The sequence below is a fragment of the Lampris incognitus genome, chromosome 10 (assembly GCF_029633865.1).
Source record: "Lampris incognitus isolate fLamInc1 chromosome 10, fLamInc1.hap2, whole genome shotgun sequence".
In the NCBI taxonomy this organism is placed as follows: domain Eukaryota; kingdom Metazoa; phylum Chordata; class Actinopteri; order Lampriformes; family Lampridae; genus Lampris; species Lampris incognitus.
The window spans coordinates 52,315,206-52,341,884 of NC_079220.1; the positions used below are offsets into that span (position 1 = coordinate 52,315,206).

Genomic DNA, 26,679 nt, shown 5'->3' on the forward strand with positions numbered 1-26,679 from the left:
GTCGTCCAGTTGTTTCCTCAGCTCTCTGTTTGCCCTCTGTAGCTTTTTTGTAGTCGTCAAATTCGTGCTGCATGGCGGTTAAGGAGCCATCAAACTCACTCTGTTTCCCCTCGATGCACTTGATTCAGTGTCCGATGGCTTCGTTGTCACTGACAAATTTCTCCATTGTTTCAGAAAGTTTAGTTAAGCGTCCCTCGATCATTGACTCAACCCTCTGTATTCCTTTCTCTATCTCGGGTATAAACTATTGTGGAGGTCTGTCAGTCGGTTCGTTGCCATCGTAGCTAGCCTTTGGTGGGGAAATTCTCCTGCATTTCTTGTCCTTTGTTGTGGCTTCATTCTTTTTTGGCGACATAATGCCGCTTTCAGTATTTTCACTTATGAGAACAAAGATGGTATCAAATTATTTCAATTAACAGTCGACAGAAGGCTAATTTTAGTTAAGTATTGAGCGGAGGTTGGTACCACACATCTGTTCTCTATGCCTCCATAACCGGAAGTCCAGTGATTAGATTTCTCTTTCAATTTTACCACCAGCATTTGGTCAACTGCCTTCAGATGATGTAGCCATGAACAAATGTCAGTACCATAGTGATATAGAGTCCACACTTTTAGTACAAGATTAAATGGCACATTTCATTCGAGTCTCAGGGACAAGGCAACTTGAGACTCAATTTGTCATTGACTAGTCAATGACAGATTGAGTCGAGGCTACCAAAACAAGGGTACCAAAATTTTAAAAAGAATTTGTATTTATCCAGAAATGGACCGAATCAGCATTGTCCATGATATCAGTGGGAAAACTTGAAATTCTTGGCTTACTACTAAATACTGTAAACCTGACATCAAATGTAAATAAGTCGTGGAATAACATCCAACCAGAAAACTTTAAATGGCCTAAAAAGATAGAAATGTGTGTGGGTAAGTGCTCAGGTTAAGCACACAGTGAATATGAGTAGATGCAGGATAAGCAGAAAGTATACAGAAAAACATTCCAGCATTGTGTGTTCTTCACCTCTCGAGTGTGTACAGACGAATCAGTGTTGAGGCGTCAGTTAACACCCTTTCGGGAACGCGCCATATTTTTTCTATTTTGAAGTTCTCAGACACTACATTTCAAGACACTTCATTGCTGTTTTCCAGCCTTGTTTGCTTACCCAACTGTTGGCCATCTGCTTTTCCATCACGAGAACATTTTGCATTTTTAACGTTTGCCAAGCCAGAGTGCACTTCGTTGGTTTCCATTCACAGGAGTACTATAAAAACGCACCTTCCATCACGGCTGAGTAGTACTTAAGTTGAAAAGAGAAAGATATGGAGATGAACGTGTCTTCGCTCAACTTGGAGGTAGGCAGTGAGACGAGATTGCCAAAATGAGAAAACGTATATCACGTGAAGAGGAAGAGGATGGATTTGATTTAAAAGACTCTTTTCTTGTTGGCGACTTGCAGATCAGGCGGCAACACAACCGAACATCCAGATGAATGGTGGTAGAAAGTGTTGGTGGCCAAGGCGAATACTGCTTTACTTGTAAGACGGGAGTGGTAGAGGGTTGGAAGAGAAAACTGTTACACAAGCACCACATTGACTAAACAGCCAGCGTCCTTCATTCCATTGTTTGTCAATTTTTTTTCCACTCCTTTCGGTGAATTCTACTTCATGTTTTCTCTTCTTGGCATTCTTTCCTCACTTATTCTTTTTTTTCTCTCTGTTTTCTTTTTCTCCCTCTATTCCCTTTTCTCTGGCATGTGCGCTCTTTCCCTGGGCCCCTTGGCCTCTGATAATGGAGCTGTAAATCATGTGTGGAGGAGCCTGTGTGTTGTTGGTGTGTGTATTGGAGGGGTGGGGGGGTCATGATGAGAAAATGCATTGAACTGCTCAGACACAGAGCGTGTCACTTTATGCCAGTGAACCTTGGTAATGAATGTAAATTAGCAGGAAAAACCATGTACGCAATTGTAGAAAGAAGCTGCCCTCGTTTCTGGACGGGAGGGACATGCTTGCTGTGTGCATGCATGGTTGGGGGAGGGGCAGGCGTCAGCGCCGTGTTGTTGCTCAGCTGTTGACTGTGGCGCTTGCTGCTCGCCTCTTCTCCGCCGGGCCGGGCTGGGCTGGGCTGGGCTGGGCTTGCCCTTTCATCTGTCCGTCGTAGCGTTGACAGCGGCGAGGGAGCCTCTGCTAAACGAAGCGAAGCACGACAAGAGTAGCACAGGTCCTCAGCCTCAGACGCAGCACTGGACGGCAAACCAGAGGAAGTCCACACATGCACGTTGAGAGCCAATGGAGAGGTATTCTGAGGACAATAATAAAATGGCAGCCCCCTTAATTGTTTTTTCTTGTCGAGTATATTTGGATCGATCCCATTTGAAAGTTGCACGAATGATTTTCTTTCATCCGAACACTTCCTGAATGCCACTTGTTTTTGTTCATTATTGCGGTTTTCGATGTCGTGATGTGAAGAGGCATTGAAACAGGGGTCACTTCCTCTTAGTCTAGTGGCAGGATGGCGCGGCAGTCACCGGAATAGACGGAAAGGTGCTGTGGCTCTCCTCATGTCTCCCTGAATATTGCTGTAATATTGCCCCCCCCTAGTACCAAAGAACATTGTTCTCCCCCTTCAGGAGGCTGCAGGGTAAGGTCAAGGTTAAGTTTGTGTTTCATTTTTTTTTGTGTGAAAATTTTGTGCAGTCTTAGAATTCAAACGTACAGTTATTTTGCTACCAATTACTTTGATTATTTTCCTACTTATTTCAATTACCAATTTTCTACTTAACAGCGACTATGGCAATCAGACACATGTCATTTCTCAACGTGTTTTTGTGTGAAATACCGCGTAGTGGCTGTGTCGGTAGTCATGTTGTCTCACAGAGAAAGAGGGTCCAGGGTTTGATTACAGCCTCTGTGCGGTTTGTGTGTTTTCCTTGTGTTCTCGTGAGTTTCCTCTGGGTATTGCAGATTACTCCCCAACAGCTGAAAGACATGCATGTAAGGGGAATCAATATGGTATGAATAGTGTGTGAATATGAATATACAAAACCAGCCTAATTTACATCGCTGACACAACTGGCATCAGGTAGGTGGCGCCGCTGTGTAAAATCAACGATCTGACGGATGAAATTGTTGTTGTTGTGGTCATTGTTTATTCATCCGGTTTCGATGCCGATTTCAAAGTTTGGGACACTGATGGAACGGGGTCCACCCTCTGTCTCCTCTCTGTAGATGGGAATGTCCGGGGCTCCGTTCGGCCAGCAGTATGGCCAGCCGGGGGTGCAGCAGATGGGAGCGGTGGGGGTCAATGCCCAGCAGCTCCAGAACAAGGCGGCCATTCCCAGCAGCCTGCCACAATTCCCTGCAGAACTAAAGGGAACTGGGAGCGTGCCAAACTTGGTGAGTGTCCTGTCCTGTACCTGTTGCTTCTTGCCTTGTGCACCTACATTTTAATGTCGGGACGCCTAACGGAAAAGTGAGGGACGAGGACAACTTAAAAAGTGTAGCGATAACTATTCCACCTTACAGTTTATAAGGTGAGAACGCATTCAGAGGTCTTTTGAACAGTAAATACAGCTATTTAGTACTTACGGCAGTGTGTTTGGGTTGAATGTGCTCATTGTGGCCCGAGATAGAGTGCATCCACTTGAAACACCTCGCCCTTTAGATTTCGGTGCCAATTTGCTTGATTAAATAGCCCTTCTTTAACTGAAAATGGTTCTCGTCGCTTTATTTTTCCGGTAACCTGGTAATCCTGTAGCCTTCTCCACACCATTTCACCATTAGGGTTGCACGATATTGGGGAAAAAACTCACATTAAGATTTGTCTTTTTTCTGCGATCTATATCGTGATATGAAAAAATGTAGGAATTTTCCCCAGATGACTTGAAGAGCTCTATTTGGAGAGAATTAATCATTCTAGAATGATGGGGGTGATTTTGTAGGGGAGTGCATCAGCATAGAAAATAATACTAATAAAAACAAAAAGAGCTGTGAATTGTTGAGATTTTGATTTTTGTCGGAGAGTAGTGTGTAAATTTGTGTAAAAAACAACAACAAAAAAACAACAAGAACTTGTGTGCGCCCCCAGTGCACAGCAGGCAGCGAAGGATCAACAGTGGACAAACGCGCATCCTGATACGAGTTGGAAATAAATGCTCCAAAATATCCATCCATCCATTTTCCGAACCGCTTATCCTGCACTCAGGGTCGCGGGGATGCTGCAGCCTATCCTAGCAGGCATTTGGCGGCAGGCGGAGAGACACCCTCGACAGGCCGCCAGACTATCGCACAGGGCTGACACCCACCCACCCACACACATTCATACCTAGGGACAATTTAGTATAGCCGATTCACCTGACCTACATGTCTTTGGACTGTGGGAGGAAACCGGAGCCCCTGGAGGAAACCCACGCAGACACGGGGAGAACATGCAAACTCCACACAGAGGACGACCCACCAAGGTTGGACTACCCCGGGGCTTGAACCCAGGGCATCCTTGCTGTGAGGCGACCGCGCTAACCGCTGTACCGCTGTGCCGCCCCCCCCCCCCCCCGTGTATCCAAGAACCCTTAAATCGGACTAAATTACGTTATGTCAGACAGACTTCGTTTGCAGATTAGTCATGGAAAATGAGAACTGTGCGAGTTTTCCTTTTTGTGTTGAGCTGCAAAAAGTTGTACCATGAGGCGTTTGTGATAATTTGCCTTTCTTCACATGGCGGCGACGATGCTGAAACAATATATCGTGCAGCCCTATTCACAATTAGACTTGGGAATCAACCCAAGTTTTTAGTTTACATTTGTCGCAATACCTTGGCCTGAGAAATAACACTCGAAAAACACATTTAGCTTCTGACACCAAGTGCACTTACTGGCCTGCCTTGTTAAAAAAAAAAAAAAAAAAAACCATGATTGCAGGAAATCCTTGTTATTAGACTAAATAATGTTGAGCAACTACCCCGAAAGTACGATGTTGAGAAACAGAGGGGTTCTTTGAAAGCACGAAGTAAATACAGCGCCAGTGACAGGCAAATCTCCTCCAGGAGGAGGAAAAAGTCAAATGGGAACTTACTTTGGACTGATTTTGTGGATGTTGAATGTTTATCGTTTATCGTTCTCCCTTAATTTGTGACTGCACTTGCATAGCATTTAATCCTCATCTTTGGTGTATTACTTCCTTTCTCTTTTTTTTTTTCAATCCCCCCCCCCCTTTTTTTTTCTCCCCAATTATATCTGGCCAATTACCCCGCTCTTTTTGAGCTGTCCCGGTCGCTGCTCCACCCCCTCTCTGCCAATCTGGGGCGGGGGGGGGGGGGTTGCCCCAACTGACCAGAGTAGGCGCTAGTGCAGCCACCAGGACAAATACCCACATCCGACTTCCCACCCGCAGACATGGCCAATTGTGTCTGGAGGGACGCCCGACCAAGCCGGAGGTAACACGGGGATTCGAACCGCCGACCCCCGTGTTGGTAGGCAACGGAATAGACCGCCGTGCTACCCGGGCGCCCTACTTGGTCTTTCTACCTAAAGTTCTTTGACCTCACGTGTCATAAAACCTGCCTTTTTTAGATCTTGAATTTTTATCTTATCTGTAATTTGACGCTGCTGCACTTTGATTTACAACTTGAATTCTCTAAATGTAGGACTTTTTTTTTTTTTTTTAACCTGAGTGTTTTTCATATCCAGTCCCAGATGCAGCAGCAGGTGGCATCGGTGGGTATGGTCCCGGGTGCCGGCGGTGTGTCGACGGGCCCAACGGCCGACCCAGAGAAGCGCAAGCTCATCCAGCAGCAGCTGGTCCTGCTGCTACATGCACACAAGTGCCAGCGACGGGAGCAGGCCAACGGTGAGGTGAGGGCCTGCGCCTTGCCCCACTGCCGCACCATGAAGAACGTCCTGAACCACATGACCCACTGCCAGGCTGGCAAGTCCTGCCAGGGTAAGTGAGGATGCTGCTGCGTCGCTATGCCGTGGGACTTGAAAGTGAAGATATTCATGTTGTTCTCTTTACGTAGAACCGCTGGGCTCATTCAGAGCCACTCAACTCCCAATGTCAAAATGACTGAAGACATGAGCAGACATAAATCTAAGATCTGTTTAAAAACTCCTTTGAGGGTGCTTATGCCAAGTGTAAATAATGGAGAGGCTCCTGTCTGCATTTCCCCATCTGTCTAGGTGGCTAGCTACTTGCCTCTGACAGCAGTGGGTATTATGATGTTGCCCGTGACCTTTGACTCCTGTGATTCATATAGATAATGTGCCTAACAGATCACATTCAATGGGGACATGTTTCGCAGCATTTGATCAGGTGTCTTTTTGTAGTTACACAACATGTATTTCAAATTATTTAATGATGAATTGTTTGCTGACCCCTTTTTTGTTTGACCTGTTTTTTGAGGATTGTTACTTGCTATATATTTCTATTTGATAATCAATCATGTGAGTTGTTGGATATAGATACCATCATGTATTTATGGACTGTGATTTGTTGTCCAGTTGTTTTTCTGGACTTACTTGAGTCAGTCTTGGAAATGTCACAATTGGATGTTAACCTGCTGTGGAATTCTGATTTACATCCTGTCTGCTGTCTGTAAGCAACTGGGTGTAGTTAAAGAGATTTATCGGGTACTTTTAATGAGTGCCTTGTATTCTTTTTCATTGTGGTTTTTGTTCCTTCAGACAAAAAAAAAATTGTTTGCTTCAGATTTTCACCTTTTGCCCTCGCTCCTTTTTGCCAGTTTATTGATCCAAAGTGCTGAGCGATCCAAGTTTCCATTTTCTCATATCGTCATCCTGCACCGTCTTGTCTTATTTTGAAAGACCTGTCACTGTTGCTCGTTCTCCTCCCCCCCCCCTTCATCCGTCTCCTTCTCTTCTGCCTCTCCAGTGGCTCATTGTGCATCATCCAGACAGATCATCTCCCACTGGAAGAACTGTACACGGCATGACTGTCCAGTCTGCCTGCCGCTGAAGAATGCCAGCGACAAGAGGAACCAGCAGCGTGAGTCGCCACTCCAGCCCGCACTCACTTTTCTTACTGCAAACCATTACGAGTAATTAATCCCATGGTAAAAGATATGGCAATTCCCTCAAATGCTACCGAGTAGTAGACTATATAATGAGTTAGTGGTAGAATAATAGATGTAGTAGAATATAGTGAAGAAATCTGGTGCTTACCTGATTTGTGAACAAGAAATAGATGTAAAAATCCTTTGATACATAGTAACATGATCAACAGACCACATTACTTAAGAGGGCAACCCTCAACAAGGGAAACCTGTCCATTACTCGGTATGAAGTGGTGCCACCTGCAGGTAGTTTCGTCGACAAGAGCTCTGTGCAGGCTTGCTTTTTGTCAGAGCCTGTGCGGTTCAGAGGAGTGATCTAGAAAGGCTGGGCTAGTAATCTGACACCCAGGGGAGGCGCTCTGTGGCTCAGCTATCAGTGGGGATTGGGCCCTGAGAAACCCTGTTCCCTGATTGGTCAAAGGCCCTGTGACAGATTTAAATCCCCACAGAGGCAGCATGCTTTCTGTCAGCTGCTCAACACAGCAGGGAGCAGCCCAGCAGATCCAAACCTCATTCACACTGAACAGCAGTGGAATTACACAAGTGTTGTGAACACACACACACACACACACACACACACACACATATATATATATACACACACATATATATATATATATATATATATATATATATATATATATATATATATATATGTGTGTGTGTGTGTGTGTGTGGGAGTGTATGTATATATGACAATACAAGGTGTATAAATTTAAGGCTGTTCTTAGGAGACGTGTGTGTTTTTATTTCAAAGAATTTCATTTTGAGTTGTTGTGCCAGACCCCTTCTGTTTACTTAGTTGTCTACTTACCCTTGTTACCACAGCCATGCTTAGTTCCCCTGGGGGTGGTCTGCAGAACACCATCAGTACAGTGGGGCAGGGCCAGCCCACAGCCCCAGCCATCAACAGTGCTGCCACACACATTGACCCCAGCTCAATGCAGAGGGCCTACGCAGCCCTTGGCCTACCCTATGGGAACCAGTCTCCTGCCCAGGGACAGAACCAGGGTCAGGGCCCCAGCCAGCAGAACCCCCAGGGTCCCCAGCACCAGCCACTCCGAAACATCAACCCACTTGGTAAGCTATAGAACCAGGTGACTGACCAGGTATATGACATTTTCTGCTGATACCCCACTTCATATCTCCTTAGGCTATTATTATTCAAGGATGCCCCCAGATAATTAACCTATGAATACTGACTGTTGTGTAAATAACCACTTTGATCAAGATTAACCAATAAAACAACTTATACTAGTATCGCTACAGAATGGGTTTTTTTCTCAGCTACGGAGCAAATGATGGACGTTGCACTGGTTTTCATCATATATTGATTTTTCTGTACCCGTCAGCAATATCTAAGTGAGAGTTTATTTATACAGCACCTTTTGAAAACAGTTACAAAGTGCTGCACAAGATACCAATACAGAAAAAACAAACATACACATCGGGTAGAATGAAGTTTATTCTGGAGTAAAGCGATTGTAGTCGAGCCTTGCAAGCCCTAACATCTGTAAACTCACGAGAGAGGCTGGTTTGGAACATGTGTTAATCCTACATGATATGGACATATTTTTTGCCGGTAATATGAGTGAATGTCACGTCAAGAAAAATCTTTTATATTAAGCATCCCTATTCCCAACATCTGTACTTGTCTGCTTGTGAATATATCTATTCTTATTTCAACCCCCTGTTGCGTGTGTGTGCGCGCGCATGTGTATTTGTGTGTCTGTGTGTTAGGCACCAACCAGATGAACCAGATCACTGGAAGCGTGGGTGTCCCCTCATCAGATCAAGCTGGCATGCACTCCGACTCCTCTTTACCATCAACACTCAACAAGTGAGTCCGCTCCTCGTTCTCGACTCTTACTTCTCTTGTGGCTGTGGTGAATGTGAAACGGAATAAACTGAAGTGAATGAATGAAAGAAGAAGGCCGACCGCAGAAAGAAAAGTGGAATTCGTTTAACTTTCAGGGTAAGCTTAACGTATTGTCCTCCTGTCCCCCCTCCAGTCAGCTGATGCCAGATGGATCAGTGGCAGGGGGCATGGGTAATTTGCCGTCTACCACCCCTCTTTCTGCCTCTGGAGTAAGGAAGGCCTGGCACGAGCACGTCACTCAGGACCTGCGCACCCATCTGGTGCACAAACTGTGAGTCCAACACTGTTACTAAGATATATCAGAAGTACTTGGGCTCCATCATTGCACATTGTACCTAAGCCTACTAAATTATCATGGATTTCATTTTTATCTGTCTCTTGGTGCAGAGTACAAGCCATATTTCCCACCCCAGACCCTGCAGCACTGAAGGACAGGCGGATGGAGAACCTGGTGGCATATGCACGCAAGGTTGAGGGGGACATGTATGAGTCAGCCAATAGCAGGGTAACTAATTCTGTCACTCTTTCAGAATCCTTGGACTATACTCACAAAAGGAAATATAACAATATTTTTGGCTGGATACCTTGACACTGAAAATGGGACAATATTTTGAGAATGACTATTGGTGCTTTCATAGATAATTACACCCAGGAAAATTTTGAGAAATGATCAATAGTAGTGTGGATATGATGGGGAAAAAAAACATTTAGAGACATTCATTGTTCCTTTCACTCAGCTAAAACAGTCTAATAAGCTCATACATTTGTATCACTTTATAGTAATGCGGCCTTTAAGACCGTGAGCAACATTTAAGTTATATGCAATATCTAGTTGCACATCTCTGTTGATATTATACCAATATATTACCCAGCTCTACCCTGACAGCATCATTGGACATGGAGACACAGACAGATTGCCAATATTCATGTTGTAAGGGCCGGAATGCTTTTCACACTAGCAAGCAAAGGCAAACGCTTGAGAAAAATACAATAGTTTGCAATCAAAATGTCATTTTTGCCTGTCATTTATTCCTCCTCCTTTCACTCCTAATAGGATGAGTACTACCACTTCCTGGCAGAAAAGATCTATAAGATCCAGAAGGAGCTGGAGGAGAAGAGGCGCTCACGGCTCCAGAAACAGCCTGGCATGGTTGGGGCGGCAGGGCCCCAGCAGCCTGGTATGGCTCAGCCCAGTGCTATGGGCCCCGGCCAGGCCGTCCGACCTCCCAGTGAGAAGTCATTTCACTATGCATTCTAGGTCACACTCGGTGAATCAGACAAATAAGGGGTTGAATGGTAGCCCTCCATAGCTAAACCTGTTAATACCTACGCACATTATAGCCTCACAGAGTTGGCCCAAAAATTTCACTTAGCTCATTGTGGTCAGGCAAGGCTCAAGCAGGCAACTGGATCAACCTTTAATTAGCCAGAGCCACAAATCCCATGTTGTAGGACCAGAGCACTACATTTCCAAACATGCTGGTCTGTTAGTAAACACCACTATTGCTAGCAGGTCAGTCAGTGTAGCTAGTGTACATGATTCTTGCTGTCTTTGTGAATGTCTCTGGTAAAATTTATTCTATAGCAGTATCGATGCTAACCTCTCCTTGCACAGCCATTGTTGTTATTTTCAAAATGCAGCATTGCTCTTTGTAGTCATTATCTAAACCGCTCATAGTTTGCTGATTGGTCTGGCTTCCAGCTGCCGGGCACAATTGATTCTCAGTGGATCCTTTCCAGACTAATATCTCGAAGTGAACTGAGCTGAGCTCACAGCATCCAGGCTGGCTATGCGAGGCTGTACACATTTGGCATTAATTAATCAAGAACTGGATGTGTCGTGAACAGCATTACTAAAGCTATCTGGCAACTTGTGCATGAACATTGTTGCTTCCTGTCTTCTCCTAGATGGACCTGTGCCTATGCCCAACGTGCCAAATCAGATTATGAATCGTATGCAGGTTTCTCAAGGTATATGTGCGCCCCTTGACTTCATGATAACCAATTTAGCACTTCAGCTATTCCCCTTAAGTTAGCAACCTCTCAAATACCCAAAGTTACCCTCTTGAATATGCTCTGTCTGTCAAAATTTACTCTGCACTATTGGCCCTCCTTGTGGGTATTAAGCCTATAATCATGCTGTTGTACATAGGGTAACTTGCTTAATTGCATAGGCAAAAGTGTTAATGGTAAAGACTTAGGACAGCAAAGTGATTGAGTTTTCCAACCAACCTGTGTGAAGACTTGTGTGGTGTTACTCAACCAAATGTGTTATTGTAAATCACTGACTTGATCTGAGCTCCGATGGTTATCCAAGCTAATTCAAAGACTCTCCCAGCTGGGCAGAGCATGAAATATTTAATTACAACAACTCCCAAGTACTGTAAGCAGACCTAAATTGTATGTGTCTCCATCTTATGCCCTCATAGGAATCAATCAGTTTAACCCCATGGCGATGCAGAATGTGCAGATGTCCCAGGCGCCCATGGGACCACGTGCCGCCTCCCCCATAAATCACCCCCAGCAGATGAACATGAGCTCCGTCCCAGCAGTGAGACTCCTCTTTCCCTCCTACCCTTCTCTCCCTCTCCCTTCCTTCTCCTCCTCACATTTCTTTTCTTGATGCCACTCCTACTGAGCTCTCCCTTCGCTGCACCCTACATTTATTTTAGTCTCCACTTTAATTCTTAGCACCTCTTTGTTTTTCCTTTTTTTCCTCTCAGACATTCTTTGGCTTTGTCCTTATCCCACTGTACCCTTCCATTGGTTTTGAAATGCACTCTTTGGGATACCTGTCTGCCCTTAACCCACTCACCACATTGGCATTTTTAAAATGATGCTTGTAGCTGACCGAGGGTCTATTGATGAGCTGGCAGCCGGCTGATAAATCTGTCTTTAATGAAATGGTGGCAGGGCCTGGGGCCTGGACTGGAGCCATTTAATGTTTATCCTCCGCTTTTGATCAGCTGTCATGTGAAATCAGAGCGCTATTTGTTTGTTAATTATGCGGCAGGCCCTTTCGACACTTTGTTATGGTGACGTGTATATATGCTGAATTCCATTCAGTTGCTGTTTATTTCCCTTGGCAGACATTCAATGGTAGATGTCTTCTCTTATTTTTGATTTTCCTTTTAATTCCGTCTTTTCTCTTTTCCAGATGGGCATGTCCCCATCAAGGATGCCTCAGGCCCAAGGCATGATGGGCAGTCATGCTAATAACATGGTGGGCCAGCCTTCCAACCAGGGTCAGTTCCTGCCCCAGGGTCAGTTCCCTGCAGCAGCAGGTGGGGCGATGAATGTGAATGCAGGCTTGGGCCAGCCCACAGCACAGGCTGCTGTCACACAGGTAAAGAGAATAAAGTTTGGGTGAGATGGACATGCTTTGCTGTCTGTCTGAATAAGCCATATTCATAGCTCCTGTATGTGGATATGGTAAACACGGGAGAATGTATACTGTAAATTAACTCCCCATTCTCTCCCTTCCAGCAGCAGCAGAATTCTAACATCCCCCTGAATACACTGGGCTCCTTAGGCCCCCAGCTGTCCTGCGGCCCTGTTGCCCAGCCCCCGCTCCGTGCCACCCCTCCACCCAATGCCTCTGCTAACCTGCAGCCTCAGCAACAGCTCCAGCAGCACCATGCGCCCCCACAGTCCCAGCCCCAGCCCTCTACTCCTGCCTCAGCAAGCGGGCCCTCCTCCACCCCAACCCATATACCCAGTGGCCTCCCTGGTCCCCCCTCAGCCCTGGGTACGCCACCCGCCCCCTCCCAGCCACTCACACCCCTGGAAACCCAGTCTGAGCCCTCTGGCCAGATACAGCAGCCCACCTCAGTGCAGCCACAGCACCCAAGCACACCGGTGAGAACCCACAAAGCCTCCATGCGCTCACTGAGATGCCACATGCACTTTCCAACTGTAGGCCTTGCTAGCTTCTATCGAAACACATTCTTGCTCTCTTGACCCACACTTCTGTTATGTTATTGCATTTTTCATACAATTGGTGTCACAAGGAAGCATTATAATGTTTCTGGTTTAATCCTAGCCCCATTGTCATTGGTCACATGTCTCCTTCTTTCCCTTAAGATGTCCCAGGCAGCTGCCAGTATAGACAACCGGGTGCCAACTCCTGGATCTGTGGCTGAGGTCAGCTCCCAGCAAGCTCTGCCAGACATGAATGGCTCTGAGGTCAAACCTGAAGTAAAAGATGAGGAGGATGATAACAGCTCTGGGAAGAAGCAGACAGATTTAAAAATGGAGGTATACACATTATGCTACATAGCCTTAAATTCCAGACCGAATGTTATTCAAGCCGCTTATTGAGCACAGTGCAGAAATCCCTTCGACCGGATGTGATGTAACTCCAAGGTTTTTGTTATTTTTACCAAAGCATCCAGCCTCAAGTCTGACACTGGCGTTTTATAGCTTTCTTATCATTACTCTCTCTTTATGGGTGCAGGGAGTGAACCAGAGAGCACACTTGGCATTAATTCTTACTTTATTTGTCCTCTGACAACAAAATTTCCGCAGAAGAGACTAGAACAGCCCACCCAATAGATGGCATTATTGAAAACATTTCAACAAATCATTTAACTTATTTGAAAAGTTTTATGAATATATATTTGGAAAACGGCACAGTGAGAACACATGCAGTCGGCTGTAGCTACCAGCACTTATAATAATATGTAATAATTAGTGCTACACTTATAAAGCGTGAGGTCCTGGGACATAAAAGGGGAGTAGATCCTGCGGGTACAATGTGTCATGACATCAGTGTGGAACACGCGTTGAACACCACATTTGTGTTAACGATATAGGCATATCTTAAATTATTGAACAATTGTTAGACTGATGGCAAACTTAGATTATATAACTTTTATTGCTAGCTTACATTGTAGCCTTCAAACACAACGTACTCATCACAACCCTGTAACACAACTGCCCAGATGTGTGACATATGCATACATGAAAAATCTTAATTCAGCAGTAATCACCCATTAGCCAAAGGGAACCCTGAAACCATTTATAAGCAAATTCACACATACTGAGATACAAATAAAAACGGAAGGTTGGGGGGGGGGGCAGGTTCTGTGGCCGTCCGGTGTGGGAGACTGACTGCGCAGTTGATTTTCGGGTACAGCTGCAGTCACGTGTGATAACCATGTTGATATCGAAACACATCTGCCCGCCTGTCCAAGTGGGAATGCGTGACGGCTGAAATTCAATGCCGGTGTTGTGATGGCCAAAGTGCAATTATAATGTTGACTCTAATAATGTTTATTGTTTAGGACCACTGAGACACACACACACACACACACACACACACACACAGGCATTGCTGGGTTGCACACGCCAGCAGCGTTCTATTAACACAACCTGATGCGGACATACAACACGTGAAATTTTTTTTATCAAAACTTGATAAAACTGGACCACCAACTACATAATGCTCTGTAATGCTGTTCAAGCTGTTACTTAAACAGATAGAAATAGCTGTTAGATAAATTACTAATAGAGAAATTATCCTATTAAATGTTTTCAGGGGAGGGAGATGGAGCGAAAACTTGTGCAGAAATTCACTTTGCTTACTGCAAAAGGTGTGGGATCCTCACAAATGGGTACTGTATCACAGGCAACTCTAAACTGAGAGGCAGTGTTGTAGTTGAGTCACTAAACCTCAAGTCCGAGTCGAGTCCCAAGTCCCCGGTGTTCAAGTCTGAGTCCCCAAAGAACAGTCCAAGTCGAGTCCGAGTCATCAAGGTTGAGTCTGAGTCGAGTTCCAACAGGATTTGCATGAGGGTATGCACGTGAATCTGCCTGCCCTTGCATGACATTGAATAATGTTACGGTATTGATACAGCTATCAATATCTTATGTCAAATTAAAGGGCCTGTTGGTACAAAAAACTAACAAAAACAAAAAAACAGTCTTTATCAATTAACAAGTCCGAGTCCTCATCGCCAACTTCCGAGTCCGAATGCAGTCAATACTCGAGTCCGAGTCCTCCGTGCTCAAGTCTTAAGGAGTTCGACTCGAGTCCGAGTCCTGGACTTGAGTACTACAACACTGCTGAGAGGTGTGCCCAATTTAAGTAGAAGTAATTTTGAAACAGCACTTCAAATTAAAAATAATATTGAGAATTAACTAGTACTTGATTTCAATATTTACAAAAGCACTTCTTCAAAGTATAATGATTCCATTTGTAATTTAGGGGGAAAACAAAAAAACACCCTAATACGATATATTAGTCTGGAAAACACCCCAGCTCCCTCTCACTAACATTTTGCATTTTGCAGGGATGCCCATTAAGGGCACTTGTGCTCTGCTCAGTATAGTGGTGAATGGTACATTTCTGTTTTTGGCTTGTAAATGTAGATCGCCTCAATGTCTTTTTGAAATGCTTTGATATATGCGATGTAGTCAAACTTTACAATCATTACTTGCGTACTTTAAGGTTATCATATTATAGTTGCATCAGGTCCTTTATACTCGTATGTGGTAAAATACACATAACAACATAGGTTAACAGATATCCAAGTTTCACTTTTATTTCAGCAGAGTTTTTGTTTCTTTTTGACGTTCATGAAACAACAACAAGATGCGACAACCAAAATAAGGAAGAAATCCGATAATTTACAACTTCTCCAAATCGTGTTTTCTATTCTGTCACACATGAAAGTGTTGCGTCATGATGCAGTCACATGGTGGACAGAAGTTGTTACTTCTCCTCACGGTTTTTTTTTAAAGCGGTTTTGAGGTGAGAATTGACTATAGAAAGGCTTCAGTTAAGGCCCATGTAATAGGTGAAATTGTTTATCCTAGAACTAAAAATTAAGTCAGGGTTTGATGCATGGCAAATTAATAAATAGACAAATTGTTACTAATTGGGTCATAAAGACCGTCTGTTCTCTATTACCTACCAATTGGGTTCTCAGAGCTCGGAACCAGTAAATTGGGGTTGTGGTTTTTGACCACATTTTAGTGGTCAGTTCGTTTCCATCCTGAAACTTTTTATTGTCTGTAGTTTCTCTTGACTTAACATCACCGTAGGGCTATTGGCTAACCTTTACTCCGTTGCTGGCAGGAGGAGGAAAGCAAAACTCCACTGGTGAAAAAGGAGGAGCCGGATGGGGTGGAGCCAAAGCAAGAACCAATGGAGATGGACGAGAAGAAGCCGGAGAAAAAGCCTGACATTAAGGCAGAGCCCAAAGATGAGGATGAGAGCGGGGTCAACAGCACATCAACCACTTCCCCAGCTCAGAACCGCAAAAAAAGTAGAGCACCTTGCATTTATTTCACTCCAGATATTTCCTTAACAGGTATATAATGTTAATGATATAAAGCATGGATTGATGCAGGGCTTGGGACAATGCAGTGGTTTGCTCTGATAACCCCTGCATAAATATCTACATTAGTAGATGCCAGTCCTCTTGCCATTTCTCTGGTTAGTTTTGTAAAGCTATATTCTATCTCTCCAGTTTTTAAGCCAGAGGAGCTGAGACAAGCCCTGATGCCCACACTGGAGGCCCTGTACAGGCAAGACCCAGAGTCACTGCCCTTCAGACAGCCTGTAGACCCCATGCTACTGGGGATCCCTGTGAGTATAGGGACTTCTCTCACCCACCCCCCAGTCTTTTCCATAATCTTGTTGGCCACTGAAGCTTAAGTGGTTCTTTCAATCAATTTGCCTTTCATTCTCCCCACCATAGGACTACTTTGACATAGTGAAAAACCCCATTGACCTATCCACCATAAAGCGTAAGCTGGACACAGGCCAGTACCAAGAGCCCTGGCAGTACGTGGATGATGTGTGGCTCATGTTCAACAATGCCTGGCTGTACAATCGCAAGACGTCTCGGGTCTACAAATACTGCACCAAACTGGCCGAGGTGTTTGAGGCCGAGATCGACCCTGTCATGCAGGGCCTGGGCTATTGCTGCGGCAGGAAGGTGAGTGGATGCAGGTGGGGGCTATAAGAGAAGAAATGAGATCCAGAAGAAGCAAGATTTAGGCATATTCAGGAGTGTGCACATTTTAGTGTACTCAAATAAGGCTCTTTACTGTGAATGGACAGTGAACTAAATATTCATATAAGTTTGATCTTTTCTCCGGTTTGTCCACAGTATGAGTTTTCCCCCCAGACACTGTGTTGCTATGGCAAACAGTTGTGCACCATCTCCAGGGATGGCACGTACTACAGTTACCAGAACAGGTAAGACAGCATGAGGACTAAAATGAGTAATAGCAACAGGTGAAATATAAAGGTTAGGTGGTGAAGAGTGGGTGGACTTCTTGCACCTTCAAAGAGGTAACTTTGCATCCAGTGGTACATAACATGCAGAAAAGTAATCCAGGAGGCCAAAGGAATTTTACTTGTGTAGTTCTCCCTTTAAAAAGTGAGTCAGACTGCACTGAATGATGAATTTTGTGTTAAAGCAGAATATGCACATTTCAGGCCTTTGTCACACTCATGAGTCCATTGTGCCTCAGAAGCAGCTCCTATGTTCCCCCTGCTGCTCAGAATGGGCTACTGCAGTCCTATAGCCACACTGATGCAGTACAGTTCATTTACTGCTGATATTCAGTACTAAATGCAATGAGACTTATCAACCTATGATATACTACTTTATGACATAGCGTCAGTCTGTATGAGAATTTAATGGATACCCTAGAATGCCAAACAAGTTTGAGGCAAGACAAAATGAAAGTCTTTGGGTGCTTCCACAGATCACTTCTTCATTTGGCGTGACAAAATCTGGACTCATATGCCAAAAGCTGAATTATCCTTTTCCTTAGTAAAGTCCATATGTACACTTAAACAGTTATTCATGGGGCATCCAGGTCACGTAGCGGTCTATTCCGTTGCCTACCAACACGAGATCACCGGGTCGAATCCCCGTGTCACCTCCGGCTTGGTCGGGTGTCCCTATAGACACAATTGGCCGTGTCTGCGGATGGGAAGTCAGATGTGGGTATTTGTCCTGGTCACTACACTAGTGCCTCCTCTGGTCGGTCGGGGTGCCCCCCAGATCGGCAGAGAGGGGGTGGAGCAGTGACTGGGACAGCTCAAAAAGAGCGGAGTAATTGGCCAGATACAATTGGGGAGAAAAAAAGGGGGGACAGTTATTCATGAACAAACTTGACCTTCTACCATCATTACCACAACCTGTCTCCCCTAGCATGGTCCTATCATTCATTCACCACCTTATAATGCATGTTGCCCATGAACTGAATGATTGTAGTCAAACTGTCATTTTATTCATTCTGGCATGCAATTTAGATGGTTAATTTTCAACATAGTTGCTTTTATCAAACTCAAAATCATTTATTGTCAACATTCACTTCCTGTTCTGTCTTTAATATAGTACTGTAGCATTTTTTTTTCCCATTTCTGTGCCAGTTTGAAAGTGAGTGACTGTCATGACCATTTCCATTGTGACTAACCTTTACCTCTGCCCTATGTGTGTGTGTGTGTGTCCCTCTGCCTGTCCGCCGCCCATGCTCCGTCCTTGGTTGTTGCTGTGCGCCGTTCACTCCGTATTCTGCAACCTGTGTGCCGGTTTGCCTGTGCTGCTACTGTGTGTGCGGGCTGCAGTTCACCCAAATATGGCCTTATTGCCGACAGGTATCACTTCTGCGAAAAGTGCTTCAATGAGATCCAGGGCAACAGTGTGACCCTGGGGGATGATCCAGCACAGCCGCAGACGTAAGTTGGTATACCTGGGTGGCTGTTAGCGCCACTGTGAGATCATCTCGTCAAAATAACCAGGCTTAATATGATTTTGGGAGTTGCTGTTTTCTAGATGGGCTTCTTGCTGCGGTTGAGTTTTGGTTAAAGAGGCCATAACTTAATCACCTTCTTGCCGTCCATTGCTTTCAGAATGATATCTAAAGAACAATTTGAAAAGAAGAAAAATGACATGTTGGATCCTGAACCGTGAGTGTTGGCAGAGGCAGTAGTTTCTTCTTGACTGTTTTTTTTAAATTGCAATCATGATGATAAAAAATCAGTAGGAAAAAGTTAAATGTGCAAAAGTTAGATGCGAACAAGACAGTTGTTTGTCCTCACAGGTTTGTTGAATGTAAAGACTGTGGACGGAAGATGCATCAGATCTGCGTGCTGCACTATGATGTCATCTGGCCGTCAGGGTAAACCCCACCCCACTAATCAATCCGTGCACACCATTTCATTCATTTTAGTAGATGCTTCAACATTTGAGATTAATGTAATAACCTTCAAAAAACATGCCGCTCCTCTTCTAGCTTTATCTGTGACAATTGTCTCAAGAAATCTGGCAAAACAAGAAAGGAGAACAAGTTTTCGGCCAAAAGTAAGTTGTACTATGCTTAGTGTTACTGCAGTCTTTCGTTACACTTAAACTGTCAATTTCCTAAGTTTATCCCCAATATTTTTGTTTGCCAGGGTTGCAGTCTACAAGGCTGGGCACATACATTGAGGACAGAGTGAACAAGTACTTGAAAAGGCAGAACCACCCAGAAGCTGGTGAGGTCTTTGTGCGGGTGGTGGCCAGCTCTGACAAGACTGTCGAGGTCAAGCCTGGCATGAAGTCTAGGTAAGAGACTGGCCTTCTCTGCAAGTGACTCCCTTATATGTATAGGTGATTTTATTTTGAAAGGGCATATTGCATTTTAAACAGCAATACCATCCAATTCCAGCTGCTATTTTAACGTGCAACTTCTGCCAATAATGATGGCAATGGTCAGCATTATTAGCAGAAATGAGTTTGAATGGCTGAAATGAGTTTCATCCGTAGGGTGTCTAGGCTCAGCCTTAGAGATAGGGTGAGGAGCTCAGACATCCAGAGGGAGCTTGGAGTAGAGCCATTACTCCTTCATGTTGAAAGGAGCCAGTTGAGGTGGTTTAGGCATCTGATTAGGATGCCTCCTGAGCAGAGTTGTAAAAACCAGGTCCAGAAAGTAAATATCCAAATCGTGCCTTTGCTCCAACCATGTTACTAAACCAGCTGATTTCATTAGCTAGTTTTCCCTTCCGAGTTGAGGAGTGGTGTTGACTAGAATCTGCTGGTGTAGTGCATGAGTGGAGCAAATACATGGTTTGGACTTTTACTTTCTGGACCTGGTTTTTACACCTCTGTTCCTGGCCACCTTCCTTTGGAGGTTTACTGGGGACAGCCAACTGGGAGGAGACCCCGGGGTAGACCCAGAACTCGCTGGAGGGACTACATGTCTAATCTGGCCTAGGAACACCTTGGGATCCCCCAGGAGGAGCTGGAGGGTGTTGCTGGGGAGAGGGACGTCTGGAGTGCCCTACCTAGCATGTCGCTACCGCAACCCAACCCTAGAGAAGTGGCTGATGATGAATGAATGGCATTTTCAGAACTGTTCCATGTCCCTCTGTTTTTAATAGGTTTGTGGACTCAGGCGAGATGGTTGAGAGCTTCCCTTATAGAACCAAAGCACTTTTTGCATTTGAGGAGATAGACGGGGTGGATGTCTGCTTCTTCGGCATGCATGTCCAGGAATACGGCTCTGAATGCCCTTTTCCCAACACCAGGTAAAACCCCAGCAGAAGATGATATATTAGTGTGCCAAGAGATGTCTTTCATTCTGTTTTAGGTGACTTTCTTCTTTGCATATTCTCATCCCTCTTTCAGGCGGGTTTACATATCATACCTCGACAGTATTCATTTCTTCAGACCCCGCATGCTAAGGACTGCAGTCTACCATGAGATCTTAATAGGCTATCTGGAGTATGTCAAGAAACTGGGGTAAGTGAAAGTTCCCGTCATACTATGTGGTGTTCCATGTTCTTTTTACCGATGGAACGTTCTTACTAGTGCTGAGTTGAAGCTTACTCTGTCTGTCTGTCTCTATTATCTACGTATATATCTATCTTATCAACTCCTGTCACATGCAGGTATGTGATGGGCCACATCTGGGCCTGCCCGCCCAGTGAAGGAGATGATTACATATTCCATTGTCACCCTCCGGACCAGAAGATCCCCAAGCCCAAGAGGCTTCAGGAGTGGTACAGGAAGATGCTAGACAAGGCCTTCGCTGAGAGGATCATACACGACTACAAGGTGAGGCAGGGTAATATATGGTCACACTGGGTGGAGAGAGACCCTCCAGACACCCTGGTAAAGAGACCAATACCTAATGGGAAGTAATTTTTTGGGGGGGGGGGTCTACTTGCAGGACATTTTCAAGCAGGCAACAGAGGACCGTCTGATCAGTGCATATGAGCTTCCCTACTTTGAGGGTGATTTCTGGCCCAATGTGCTGGAAGAGAGCATCAAGGAGCTTGAGCAAGAGGAGGAGGAGAGGAAGAAAGAGGAAAACACTGCCTCCTGTGAGACCCCTGAGGTGAGAAGTTTGGATACATGGCTTGAGTTTGAATGTGGAATTTCAGTTGGTCCATGAATTTTATTGGTATAATTAATATGTAGCATATTTTCTGTATAAAGTGCAATGCTGTGATTTGAATGACTGCATGTTAAAAGTGAGGGAAAAAGAGATGGATTTAATCACACAAGTTTGTATAGAGGGTGAACATGAACCCTGGTTAAGGTAAAGTAAAGTGGTAAGGTAAAGTGTATGGATGTGAGTGTGCTTAATGGGCAGCCTTGGGCCACGATATGAATCAGAGTAAAGCATTTGTGTTAAGGGTGTGCCCATCACCTGACAAACAATAACCAGCTAGTTTGTAGGCCCTTGTCTCACTCCAAATTGTGTCATCCCCAGTTCTTTCGTAATTTAAAAAAAAAGAAATTTTAGCAGCTACTCGGGCGTTGTAAAACCACTTGCCTTAATTGCATAACCTTATCACATCTCTTGTGCAATCTCTGCCCCTCTGAATGTTTATTTCTATCCCTTGCCAGGGAGCCCAAACTGACAGCAAGAATGCCAAAAAGAAGAACAACAAGAAAACAAACAAAAACAAGAGCAGTTTGAGCCGTGCTAATAAGAAGAAGCCAGGGATGCCCAATGTAGCCAATGACCTTTCCCAGAAGCTCTACGCCACAATGGAGAAGCATAAGGAGGTGAGTTACCAGCTCTTAAGCTATTAGTCACCTTTTCAAGTTTAACAGTCTATTCTGGATAGTTAAATGTTATCCCCCCCTTCATTCCACTGACTAGATTGGAAAGTTTTGAAATGCACTGGTCAGTTTCACTTAAAAGTTTGTTAAACTACACTCTACATCTGAGCTTTGATTTACCCAATATAGGTTATTGTGGTGTTTTTGTGGGGGGTTTTTTGGTTTTTTTGTTTGTTTTTTTAGCTCAGGTGTATGTAAGCATGCTAAACATGTGTTGGTAGTGCAGCTAACCATATTTGAAAGTGACTCCCTTTCAAAAGGTTTTTACATTGGTGATAAGACAGTGTATGTTCCATTTTAGTATATCAACAGAAAACTGCAGGGCACTGTACGGTTTTCACAGTAAGACCGCTTTTTATGCTGTATGTGTTTTTTCACAAACACGGTTCCGTTTGTGAAGGTGGCACAGTGGTTAGTGCGGTCACCTCACAGCAAGAAGGTCCTGGGTTCGAGGCCCTGGGGTAGTCCAACCTTGGGGGTTGTCCCGGGTCGTCCTCTTGGTGGAGTTTGCATGTTCTCCCTGTGTCTGCGTGGGTTTCCTCCAGGTGCTGCGGTTTCCTCCCAGTCCAAAGACATGTAGGTCAGGTGAATCGGCCATACCAAATTGTCCCTAGGTGTGAGTGTGTGTGTGTGTGTGTGTGTGTGTGTGTGTGTGTGTGTGTGTGTGTGTTGGCCCTGTGATGGCCTGGCGGCCTGTCCAGGGTGTCTCCTCACTTGCCGTCCATTGACTGCTGGGATAGGCTCTAGCATCCTTGCAACCCTGAGAACAGGGTAAGCGGTTTAGATAATGAATGGATGGATGGATGTGTTTGTGAAACAGGAAAGTTCTAGTTCTCTCTCTCTCTTCTCCAGGTGTTCTTTGTCATCCACCTCCATGCTGGACCGGTCATTAACACCTTACCACCTATCATGGATCCAGACCCTTTACTGACGTGTGACCTTATGGATGGCCGTGATGCCTTCCTGACGCTGGCGAGGGATAAGCACTGGGAGTTCAGCTCGTTGAGGAGATGTAAGTGGAGCACCATGTGCATGCTGGTAGAACTGCACAACCAGGGTCAGGACCGCTTCGTCTACACCTGCAATGAGTGCAAGCACCATGTGGAGACACGCTGGCACTGCACAGTTTGTGAGGTAGGAAACTGTACAACACTGACTTTTTCCATTCCTTTTAAAGGTGGTTTTATTTCAAATCTAAGACTTGATCTAACTCTTTGTCTTCTTTCCCTACTATCAGGACTTTGACCTATGTATTAACTGCTACAACACTAAGGGTCATGAGCACCAGATGGTCAAGTGGGGCCTGGGTCTGGATGATGACAGTAACAGCCAAAGTGGAGAGGCCTCCAAGAGCCCTCAGGAGAGCCGGCGTCTTAGTATCCAGCGCTGCATTCAGTCTCTGGTCCACGCCTGCCAGTGCCGCAATGCCAACTGCTCCCTGCCATCCTGCCAGAAGATGAAGAGGGTGGTGCAGCACACCAAGGGCTGCAAGCGGAAGACCAATGGTGGTTGCCCTGTATGCAAGCAGCTCATTGCTTTGTGTTGTTACCATGCCAAACACTGTCAGGAGAACAAGTGTCCTGTTCCCTTCTGTTTGAACATCAAGCACAAGCTTCGCCAACAGCAGCTGCAGCACAGGCTCCAGCAGGCCCAGATGATGCGCCGCAGAATGGCCACCATGGCAGGACGGGGTATGCCCCTTCCATCTCCACCTACCTCAGCCGCCCCCGGCACCCCCACCTCTGGACAGCAGCCTAACACACCGCAGACCCCGCAGCCTATGCCCAATCAGCCTCAACAACAGCAGCCCCCCAATCCTGCCACCATGGCTCAAGGTTTCCCCAACAACGGCCGCAGCAGCCAGCCGCCCACTCCTGTCTCACAGGGCAAACCAGGGCCGCAGTCTTCCCCCCTTCATCAGCAGCAGTCACCCCTGCCTAACATGCCGCCTCAGCAGCAGCCTCCGCAACAACCCCCACAGCAGCAACCCCAACAGCAGCTGTTGGCAGCGCTTAAGGTGGCCAGACAGATTGAGATGGTAGCCAAGGCAAAGCAGCAGCAACAGCAACAGCAGAATTTCACCATGAATGGAGTTCCCTTGAACCACCCCCGAATGGTGGGGCCAATGGCAGGCCAGATGCAGATGATGCAGGGGCCACGGGGCCCACAGGTGATGCAGGCCATGCAGCAGAGCCAGTGGGGACCAGGCATGCAGAATCCACAGGGTCCTCCACAGCAGGTATCACCCCAGCAGGGCCCCATGGCCCCTCAACAGGCTCAGGGAACCCCCATGGCCCAACAGGGCCAGCTCATGCAGCGGCCCATGATGCCCCAGCAGCAGGGCCTCCAGATGCCAGGGGTCATGCCCCCTCAGGGGCCCTCGCAGCAGGGCATGACACCTCAGCAGCAGGGCATGCCCAGGGGGATGCCTAGTAACATTGCCCCCAGTGCCCTCCAAGACCTGCTCCGTACACTCAAGTCCCCCAGCTCCCCCCAGCAGCAACAACAGGTCCTCAACATCCTCAAATCCAACCCTCATCTCATGGCTGCCTTCATCAAACAGAGGACAGCCAAATACCAAGCTAACCAGCCACAACAGCAGCAACAACAGCAGAGCCCTCAGGCCATGCTGGGGCCCCAGGCAGGAATGCAGGCCATGGCAGCTATGCAGCCAGGTCAGGTACCAAGGCCAGGTATGCCCCCTCAACAGCAGCCTCCTCAGCAGCCACCTCAGCAAGCAGGGCCCCAAGGAATGTCCCCCATGGGCCCTCAGGGTCAGATGATAAATGCTGCTCACAACGGCAGCCCCCAGCAGTACCGACGGCAGTTGCTCCGCATGCAGCAGATACAGCAACAGCAGCAGGCTCAGCAACAAGGGGGCATGCCTCAGGGCCACGGCCAGTTTCCCCAGCAGCAGCCAGGGGCAGCTAGCTACTCCCAGCTCCGTATGCAGCAGCAGATGGCCATGCAGGGAGGTGGTGGACCCATGGGCCAGCTCCCCCCCATGGCCCAAATGGGCCAACCTGGCTTGGGGATGGACGGGCCCCAGAACCTCCTCCAACAGCGTATACTCCAGCAGCAGCAGCAGCAGCAGATGCTGAAACAGCAGATGGGCTCTCCAGCCCAGGCCAACTCAATGAGCCCACAGTCCCACATGCTCCAAGGTCAACCCCAGGGAGGAGCTCATTTACCTGGCCAGTCCATGGCCAATGCCCTGGGAAACCAGGTACGCTCCCCAGCTCCTGTGCAATCTCCCTGTCCACCTTCACAGCAACCCCCGCATTCCAGTCCCTCCCCGCGGATACAACCCCAGCCCTCTCCCCAGCACAGCGCCCTCCACTCCAGCTCCCCACACCCCAGCCTGGGAGGCCCCATGCCAGGTTCCATGGAGCCGGGACATATTGGTGCACCAGAGCAGAGTGCCATGCTCCCACAGCTTAACACACCAAATCGAGGGAGCTTAAGCAATGACATGAGTATGGTTGGTGACACAACGGGTGACACGCTAGAGAAGTTTGTTGAAGGATTGTAGCATTTTTATGACAGACGATGGCCTTGTTCTGTTTCCATCCAAGAACTTTTGTACTTACTGGTGTAAAAAGTTAAAAGAAATACAAAGAAATTAATTGAGTCATATGAGGCCTAAGGACTGTGAACGTTTTCGTTAAACCAAGAGACTGCTTTTTCTTCCAACACATGGAGGAATTTGAATAATTTCTGTTTAAAAAGAGGACAGTTGAGACACAAAGAATATATTTTTTGGTTCAGACCAGCCAATGAAATAATTTTGTCCTGGTCTTTTGGTTGTGTTAATTTGTTTTTCATTTGTTATGCTCTGGTATTGACTTTTTTAATGAAACTTCTCAAAACAAAAAATATTTCATTTTATTATTCAAATTTTTTATTTTGTACCTTTGAAAAATTAATAGCATTTTTGTGTTGAGAAGACTGTAAAATAATTTGTCTGGGAACTTCTCTGCCAGGTTTCACCTCTTGCTCCCTCTCTTCATTCCTGGCTAATTTATTCTAAAATACCATTTTTCAAAAGGACATGCCTTTTGGGAAAGACTTGTGTCTTTCCTGTTTGCAAAGTCTATGGGAGATTTAAGATATTTGTATAGAACTACACTTGCACACACCTAAAAACAACATGCAGGTGTGAAAAAACCTGCACTGATGCTTGTTCATTCACAGGTGCCGGAATGTTCATTTTACTGGCTTGGGTCCAGTATTTCTGTCTTGCAGATGTTATAAAATTGCTTTGTTTCTCCTTCAATCTAAATAAATTCTTATAAAGACCTCTTTTGCCTGTGGTTGGAAATACTTGTTTGACTGCTGATTTGTGTTCAGAGAAAGTTCTTTTTTTCTCTCGCATTAAACTTGAATTGATGAACTGTTCTCTAATGTAAGTCATGCAGATTGACAATACTGTAAATATGCTGAAAATAAGAATGAAATTACTGTTCAAACTGGTTAAAATGGCTCATTTCATACTTATATACCATATTGTTAAATAAACCTGTGTGCAACAGACTGGCTCAGATTTTCTTTTATTTCTAATATGCATTTGGTATATATTGTGCAGCTGCTTAATAGTTTCTTTAATCTGTGGTAATCGCTGCGAAATTGTCGCCGGTAAAAACACAAGATTTTTGCCCACGTGA

At 45.7% G+C, this 26,679-nt stretch overlaps 1 protein-coding gene across 5 annotated transcripts in view; it reads left to right on the plus strand.

Annotated features, from left to right (window-relative positions):
• crebbpb (CREB binding protein b) overlaps positions 1-26,540 on the plus strand; it is an 81,661-nt gene extending 55,121 nt beyond the window's left edge. Inside the window, exons 3-31 of one of the 5 annotated variants that reach the window (XM_056288804.1) lie at positions 3,220-3,387; positions 5,676-5,928; positions 6,877-6,990; positions 7,886-8,137; positions 8,798-8,897; positions 9,070-9,207; positions 9,324-9,441; positions 9,991-10,165; positions 10,845-10,907; positions 11,366-11,487; positions 12,094-12,282; positions 12,423-12,794; positions 13,020-13,193; positions 16,018-16,207; positions 16,412-16,530; positions 16,643-16,882; positions 17,057-17,145; positions 18,529-18,639; positions 18,814-18,870; positions 19,005-19,082; positions 19,197-19,264; positions 19,357-19,507; positions 20,323-20,469; positions 20,570-20,683; positions 20,833-20,998; positions 21,114-21,281; positions 21,797-21,958; positions 22,868-23,149; positions 23,253-26,540. In XM_056288804.1, coding sequence (XP_056144779.1) covers positions 3,220-3,387; positions 5,676-5,928; positions 6,877-6,990; positions 7,886-8,137; positions 8,798-8,897; positions 9,070-9,207; positions 9,324-9,441; positions 9,991-10,165; positions 10,845-10,907; positions 11,366-11,487; positions 12,094-12,282; positions 12,423-12,794; positions 13,020-13,193; positions 16,018-16,207; positions 16,412-16,530; positions 16,643-16,882; positions 17,057-17,145; positions 18,529-18,639; positions 18,814-18,870; positions 19,005-19,082; positions 19,197-19,264; positions 19,357-19,507; positions 20,323-20,469; positions 20,570-20,683; positions 20,833-20,998; positions 21,114-21,281; positions 21,797-21,958; positions 22,868-23,149; positions 23,253-25,547 — 6,675 coding nt within the window. In that variant the 3' untranslated portion in view covers positions 25,548-26,540. The remainder of the gene's footprint in view (positions 1-3,219; positions 3,388-5,675; positions 5,929-6,876; positions 6,991-7,885; positions 8,138-8,797; positions 8,898-9,069; positions 9,208-9,323; positions 9,442-9,990; positions 10,166-10,844; positions 10,908-11,365; positions 11,488-12,093; positions 12,283-12,422; positions 12,795-13,019; positions 13,194-16,017; positions 16,208-16,411; positions 16,531-16,642; positions 16,883-17,056; positions 17,146-18,528; positions 18,640-18,813; positions 18,871-19,004; positions 19,083-19,196; positions 19,265-19,356; positions 19,508-20,322; positions 20,470-20,569; positions 20,684-20,832; positions 20,999-21,113; positions 21,282-21,796; positions 21,959-22,867; positions 23,150-23,252) is intronic. The other 4 variants (XM_056288806.1, XM_056288805.1, XM_056288807.1 and 1 more) reach the window with 4 other exon arrangements.
• The last annotated feature ends 139 nt before the right edge of the window (positions 26,541-26,679 follow it).